This window comes from Micromesistius poutassou, assembly GCF_964030765.1.
Source record: "Micromesistius poutassou genome assembly, chromosome: 19".
In the NCBI taxonomy this organism is placed as follows: Eukaryota; Metazoa; Chordata; class Actinopteri; order Gadiformes; family Gadidae; genus Micromesistius; species Micromesistius poutassou.
Genome location: NC_140289.1, coordinates 4,882,045 through 4,889,544, shown reverse-complemented (window position 1 = coordinate 4,889,544; position 7,500 = coordinate 4,882,045). Strand labels below are relative to the sequence as shown.

Below are 7,500 nucleotides of genomic sequence, written 5' to 3'. Positions count from 1 at the left end.
TGTGATCACTACAGGCGATGTGCGCTTATCAAATAGTGATGTTTTAACAAATAAATATTTGTGCACAAAGGCTTGAGACTGTGTGTGTGAATCACTCACTTTTTCTAGATAAATTAATTTGTGCAATGTTTAATGTGTGAGTCAGAGTGGTAAAAAAAGAACAACAATAACAATATGTCATCATTGTAATTAAAAGGCACACTTTATTTCTAGGCAGTAAAAAGTATAAAAAACCTTGGTGTAGATAAATGCTTTTATAAAATGTGCTTGAGAACAAGTAGAAAAATGCATCAAATATCAATTAGCAATATATATCAAAATATTAATTTTCTGCTAAATCTGATGAGCTACTATCATTTTAGTGGAAACAAAACATGCTGATTAAAAATGCATTACAAACAGTTCATTGTAAAAAGAAAAAGTGGAAATGATAATAAATGTCTGTATAAACAGCAATTGTACAAAACCTTAGGTTCAGGGGGCTTTTTGTGTAACATAGCATCAGTGTTTAGTACTCCCAGAAAACCCCAAATTCAAGTGCAGCTTCATCCACCACTGTCTTGATGTAGCTCTGTATGTAACTTGGTAAGAATTCTTATACAAAAATATTTGTTCAATGGAAATGTCAATGTAGTTTATACTGTAGAGGCGTTGAGACTATAAAACAAAAAAAAAGAGGAGATGCTCAAGAAAATTGAAATGAAAAAAATGATATATAATAACATTTTGTTAATCTGTTAATACTTAAAATGGCTGGCCCCTCTTTTTCGTCATTGAAAGACAACAATCTTTTGACAGTAAACGTTCAGGCTTTGAGTTCAGCAGGAGGATGCAGAGGTACATCCGTGAGAATAGTCCTTGAATAATACCCAAGCGGGGGACATTTAGGAATGATGTAAACAATCGTTGGGTTCTGGTTTGGGTTTTTGAAATATGATTTCATGATTTAAATACGACTTAGAAATGTTAAATTCGCTAACGTTTTGGACTTGTAGTAATGCTATAAGGGCATAAATACTGCTCACTTGGCCAATTGTAACAAAAAAAAATAATTGTGAAAGGAAAGAAAAATTAAATAAATTAGCTTGTTCTTTATATTAATGACAGAATTTAGTATTCATAAAAATACAGCCCACATGTAAATGATATAGCCACAATTTCCCATTCATAAAACATTGATATTAATACAATACAATAAACAATTAGATTGACATGAATAAAAAAACAGTACAAAAATGAAAAAAGGGGTGTACAAAAAAAAGTTAATATTGTCTTTGGTTGGTTGAAATCCAACAAGTGAGTGTTAGAACACCAATGGCATCACGCCTCTCCCAACTGTTGTACCACAACAAATAAAAGATAAACATTGCGCTGCATCAAATGCAGGGAATGTCGCTGTTTCCGGGTAAACACCAACTTCTGTTGGCCCATGGGGTGCACATTGCTTTTGCGTTTCTGTGAGAGTCTGTGGATGTGTGCGTTCGATGTGTTCACACGACCAGCGTCCGGGCCGGGTACGAGTTGATGTATTTGTGGCTGTGTTCCGAGGCCATGCTCTGCTCCTCCATCTTCCCGCAGGTCACCTGATCCCACGGGCTGTGCTGCTGTTCAGAGAGAGAGGGAAGCAGGAGGTTAATCATACAGTCGTACTTCACGATCATTAGACACACACCCACGCACGCATGCGCACACACGCACAGACGAGGTTAGTACCTGTGTCGGACTGGCCACGGGCCGACGAGCAAGGTGGTACGTTTTGTGTCCGTCGTCGCTTAGTAAAGATCTGGTGAGCAGGTCCTGTGGAAAATGCAATCGGTCAGCAAACAGCTAATTATTTGTATTAATGTCAAGATAATGTAATTAATGACAATAGCAATAGAAAAGCTTGTCATGCAACTTTGAAGGTTGGCTGATGAGAAGGAACTTTGTTGTTCCTTCTCAGAGTCTAAATAAACCAATGAGTGAGTGAGTGAGTGAGTGAGTGAGTGAGTGAGTGAGTGCTTGCGTGCATGTGTGTGTGAGTGTATGTGTGGGTTTACACTTACAGGTACTTCCTGGGCAGGGCCGGTGGGGGAGAAGAGCTGTGTGTGGAGGTCCTGCCCCTCCCACTGCATGCAGGGACTCCTCTCACATGGTGACTCCACCTGAGACAACACACACACAGACACACATACATCATTAGAATGACAACCAATAAGTGACATATCTATATTCTTACGTAACCATTTCCTACAAGGCAGTGCCCTAAGTAGACTAATACCATAAGAAATTGCTAATAGTATTTAATATTTAAGTCTATATGTAACTCTACATCACTTCTCGTGATCCAGTATTTCATAATAACTTGTGATATCTTTACTATGTTATTTTCTAAGTCTGGTTCGTGGTCATTTCTAAAACAAGATGTATCCTCCCACTGAATTCACACTGGTACTTTCAGTTTTGCAGAAAGAAAGCCTTTAATCTTCGAATCTCTCCAGCAATGTGTGTGTATACATGCATAATGTGCAGAGACAGGTTGAATGCAAGAAAGGGAAAGCACCTCTTGTTTGATCTTCTTCATTGGGGGCTGCTCATTTATGGACCCCCCCGCCGAGATGGTGCACTCCATAGGCTCCTGTTTGATGGACTCTGCCATCTCTAGAACCAGGGGGGAGTTCTGAAAAATCCCCACATTTCACCAGTGAGTCACCTCCGAAATACAGTGTAGCACGACATTGGTTTTGGTGACACACATACAAGAGAATGGTGGCAGGTCACAACTCTTGAGGCCTGCTGCTTTAACCAAGCACTACAAATATCACAGCTATACTCAAAAGCACAACTTTACACAAACAAGCACAAACAAATATGTTGACCATAATTATTAATGCAAATAAATTATCACCATTTCCTGGAGGTATAATTTTCTATGTAAACAAGAGCTATTAACTGAGCATATACTACATTGTAGCCATTTTTGCACACACGTCTGTGAGTGTGTGTGTATTTCTTACCAGTAGTTTCAGGGGTCCATACTTGGCATCCTGCATGGCCAGGGTTGACCTGAAGGGCGTGGGCGTACGTGGATTTGATTCTAAAATCGAACGACGGATGTTTGGAGTTCTGAACCTGAAACGATAGCGGAGAAGGAGTCAATGAGGCAGTTTAATGGATTTGGTTTAGGACCAAATTAAAGACAAAATTGGGAATGATTTTATTATATCTAAAATATATTTAGGGTCAAAATGTTAAATTACATGTCATTCTCCTTCTGGGGCCTGAGTGTGTGGTGATGGTGTAGGGGCGTGGCCATGGAGGGCTTGATGTCTACCGGCGGGCTCATTGGTAGACTCTCGCTGTCCGAGTGTTCCGGGCTCATCGATTGGTTGAGAAACTGTGAGGAGAAGAAAGAGAGTCAAATTAATGAATGCAAATAGGTTTTAGGCCGTTTGTTTTTTTTGTATTTTTCATGGCTCATTGAAACCAGAGAAACAGAGATGGAAAGAACATACATGAGGGCAGTATGATGGTTACAAAGGGTGGGAACGACAGAGAGAAACAAAGACTAAGGGAGATAGAGGCAGGAGAGACTAAAAAGATTCACTAATTGGTTCAGAATTATTTTGATGATATGATCCCACGGAAATCGGATTGAATGGTTATCGGACAGATTTAAATTTAGGTTTGGATTTAAAGTCCATTTCTGATTTAAGTCTACATCAACTACTTGGCTACCTGTGAGGGCGAAAAGGGCAGATTTCTGACTGGTGAAGGCTTGGGAGTGGAACAGATGAAACCAGCCAATGACACTGCCCCGTGAGTAGTTCCTGTGCCCTGATTGGCCAAGACCCTGTCTGTTCTGGAAATGCTCCTATCCGTGAAACCAACTGTAGCGGCCTCACCCAATGAGGAGAGGCTCTGAGAAAAGGGTGGGAGCAAAAAATGGGTCAAGGCCCACTAATGGAGAAATCTATATTCTCCACTACCCTGCCTTATGAATAAAAAAAAATTAAAAAACAGCGATAATGAGGTAAACTTACAGAATCGATGACCGATTCCATGAACTCTGGAAGCACGTTGGAGAAGGCGGGGCTGCAGTTGTGGCCATTGCTGCTGCTGCTGCTATTGTGGCTGTTGTTGTTGTTATTGTTGTTGCTGTTGTCGTTGCTGCCACAATGGGCGCGCGTTGAGGAGGCGCTCTCCTCGGGTAGGCAGCTCTGGTCCAGGGGAAGTGCGGGGGCGGAGGACTGGTGATGATGGTGTAACGATGAGGTCCCGCCCTCTAAGCTGTCCGTCAAAGAGCTCTGGTGGACCCAGCTGGGATAGACAGGTTGATCTGAGGAGGGGAATCAAAAGGTATTTAGAGTGAGTGGTGGAACGTCAAAGCAGACGCTCAGAGTAGAGCCATCGTTCAAACCAAAAACCCAGAAGACGGAAAAAAGCAAAAGGCAAGAAGCAGAAAGGGAGGAGAGAGAGAGAGAGATTGAGCGTGAGAGAGAGAGACACACACAGAGAGAGAGAGAGAGAGAGAGAGAGAGAGAGAGAGAGAGAGAGAGAGAGAGAGAGAGAGAGAGAGAGAGAGAGAGAGAGAGAGAGAGAGAGAGAGAGAGAGAGAGAGAGAGAGAGAGAGAGACAGAGAGAGAGTTGGGGAGAAAGGGAACTTGAATGTAAAGCTGACAGGAGAGTGGTGGTGGTATAAGGTTGCACAAGGGATCACGTAGACGCCAACGCACATGAGAGGCGAGATAAGACTATTTCATCACTTCTGCAGAAACAGACCCCCCCAGATGTTTCCTCCACCTCCTCTACACGCATACACAGGCACACTCACACACACACACACACACCACTCAGAGCAAGGAGTCAACACATACATACACATACCTACAACTAAAACGCATGTACACGCCCCGTTCCTCAAACGTGCATGCACGCTTTCAGGATCCACTTACTGGTATTGAGGGCTGGCCTCTCAGCTCATTCTCGGCCGACATGAGCAGGAGCTCAATCTCCTTCACCCGTTTCTCCTTCTCAGGGTCCTCCTCACTATAGTGTCTCTGATAGGTAGAAAGTGAGAGAGAGAGAGAGAGAGAGTCCAAGAGAGAGGGAGATTAGAGACTACCATTCATTTGTGCATGGTGCTTTTTGACGTGCGTGAGGCAAATGAATCATTGTGTGAGCACTATGTTCATAAAGGATCATTTTGGGATTGTACCTGTATAGCAGCAGTTCCATGCTGGGGAATGTTTCGGATATTTAATTGCAGGGCCATAGGGAAGACCTAATGAACAGGAAACAAACATACGTTAAAATCCTTTTCCACATCCGTGTAGTTTTAGAAATGGGCTCCTCTTTTAAATAAAAGATGAAACGATATCGCTTGGAAATTAACTCAACCCCTAAACTCCCGATGTCACCTTTCAGGGCCCACTCACTCACCCTGTGTGCGTCGGAGATGTATGGGTAGCCGGGGGATGACATGTGCTGGAGAGGGCCGTGATTGGACGAGTGGTGTGTGAAGCTCATCAGGTGGTTGGTGGCCTTGGCGTAGCCTGACGCCAGGGAGAGTGAGCCCACGCCGTTCTTGGCGGCTGTCTGGAGGTAGCCCTCCTGCTCCACCTTACGCCTCATGGTGGAGTTCCAGTGGTTCTTGATGGCGTTGTCAGTCCTGGATGGACAAACACAGGCCAGTCAGCAGCCATTACACACACACACACACACACACACACACACACACACACACACACACACACACACACACACACACACACACACACACACACACACACACACATGCAGCATCGCAATATGAAAGAGATAACCACGTGCCAATGTAAAGACAAAGAGACTGCAAATGTCTCATACCTGATAGCATTATCAATACTGGTACACACACACACGACTGATAAAGGGTACCCCAGCTCACATAGGGACACAAACAGAGATAAGGCTTATCTAGCACATGGCCATTACATTGGTCTCATTGCAAAACTCGCTTTCTCTTTCATCAAAAGGCTGCTCAGGTTCCCATCTCTAACTCTAACTCTAACAACCTCCCCTCTCTCAATCTCAATTATCAATGCACAAACAGAGCAATAAATGAGGCAATGGTGAGGGAGTGAATGAAACGATTTCCTGGAAATGCTAGCTCAGTCTACCAGCCTAGTCCCAGTGGACTGAACCAACTGGTCTAACCATAATACAGCTGGGTGTCACAAGAGCGGGATCAGAGGAAGATTAAAAAACAGCTAGCGATGGCGCATCATATTCCCCCTCCCTCTCTCTCTCTCTCTCTCTCTCTCTCTCTCTCTCTCTGCCTCTCTCCCTCCCTCCCTCTCTCTCTCTCTCCCCCCCCTCTCTCCACCTGCAGACCACCACGTGTTCCTCACCTGCCCGGGAGCAGCTTGGCGATCTCGGCCCAGCGGTTGCCCAGCCTCTCGTGGGCCTGGTAGATGATGCGGTCCTCCTCCTCCGTCCACGACGTCTTCTTCACCTCAGGGTTCAGGTGGTTGTGCCAGCGCTCCCGGCATTGCTTGCCGATGCGTCCCTTCAGGTGCTTGGCGATCACGGACCACCGCTTGGCGCCGTACTTCTGCACCAGCTCGATCACCTGGGGGGTGGGGAAGGGGGGGGGGGGGGGAGAGAGAGAGGGAGCGAGAGAGAGAGAGAGAGAGAGAGAGAGAGATGGGAAAGGAGGAAGCAATGTGCGATAACAGAAGAATGAGGTAGAGCGAGAAGGAAGGAGGAGGTGGAGAAAAGGGGAAGAGGGAAAAAAGTGAAAAAAGTGGAGGGTGTCGAAGAGGAAGAGGAAAAATAGGATCGGGGGGGGGGAATAACAACAAATTGAGAGAGAGAAAAACCCATTAGTCTTGGTGCGTTAAAGATGGTTATTTCTTAATCCATATTAATGCGCTAAGAAGTAAAGTGAGTCAGGTCACTATCCTCTCCTTCGTCCTTTTCTTCTTTATCTCTCTCTCTCTCTGGAGGTGATTAGAAACACCTGCTGCTCTACAGGGAGTTTCCAGTGAAACGTTAGCCACTCTGATAATGATACGCTCACATCTGGATGGACACTTTGCCCGGGAACACTTGATTAGACCCCAGGTATCATGTGTGGTGTAACAGGCATCTTATCAGAAACACTACACGGTGTCGGTACCTGGAGGATATTTACCTAAGAATCTTTCATTGTGAGATATATATATATATATATATATATATATATATATATATATATATATATATATATATATATATATATATATATATATATATATATATATATATGGGGCCCTCACACATTTACATCAAAATACTGTTTCAATACTGTTTATGTGTTCCTCTGGCCCTTGGTAGGTAGGTGTTAGCACTGCAATCTACTTGCAGTTCCTTGAGGCAGATGTTAAGATGTGTACTACTGTGTGTTCTTACCCTCTGGTCCTCCTCTTTGGTCCAGGGGCCTTTGATGAGCTCTGGATTGAGAACCTTCTGCCATCGGTGCTGGCACTGCACATCTGT

General features: G+C 44.1%; 1 protein-coding gene across 1 annotated transcript in view; it reads right to left on the bottom strand.

Annotated features, from left to right (window-relative positions):
* Positions 1-257: 257 nt before the first annotated feature.
* Positions 258-7,500, bottom strand: part of myb (v-myb avian myeloblastosis viral oncogene homolog) — a 10,393-nt gene continuing 3,150 nt past the window's right edge. Inside the window, 13 exon segments of the mRNA XM_084483536.1 lie at positions 258-1,604; positions 1,714-1,797; positions 2,046-2,144; positions 2,543-2,659; positions 2,997-3,111; positions 3,240-3,376; positions 4,023-4,309; positions 4,312-4,318; positions 4,935-5,039; positions 5,198-5,263; positions 5,422-5,650; positions 6,372-6,592; positions 7,414-7,500. The exon segment at positions 7,414-7,500 is cut by the window's right edge and continues 6 nt beyond it. Of these exon segments, the coding sequence (XP_084339662.1) occupies positions 1,491-1,604; positions 1,714-1,797; positions 2,046-2,144; positions 2,543-2,659; positions 2,997-3,111; positions 3,240-3,376; positions 4,023-4,309; positions 4,312-4,318; positions 4,935-5,039; positions 5,198-5,263; positions 5,422-5,650; positions 6,372-6,592; positions 7,414-7,500 (1,668 nt within the window). The 3' untranslated portion in view covers positions 258-1,490.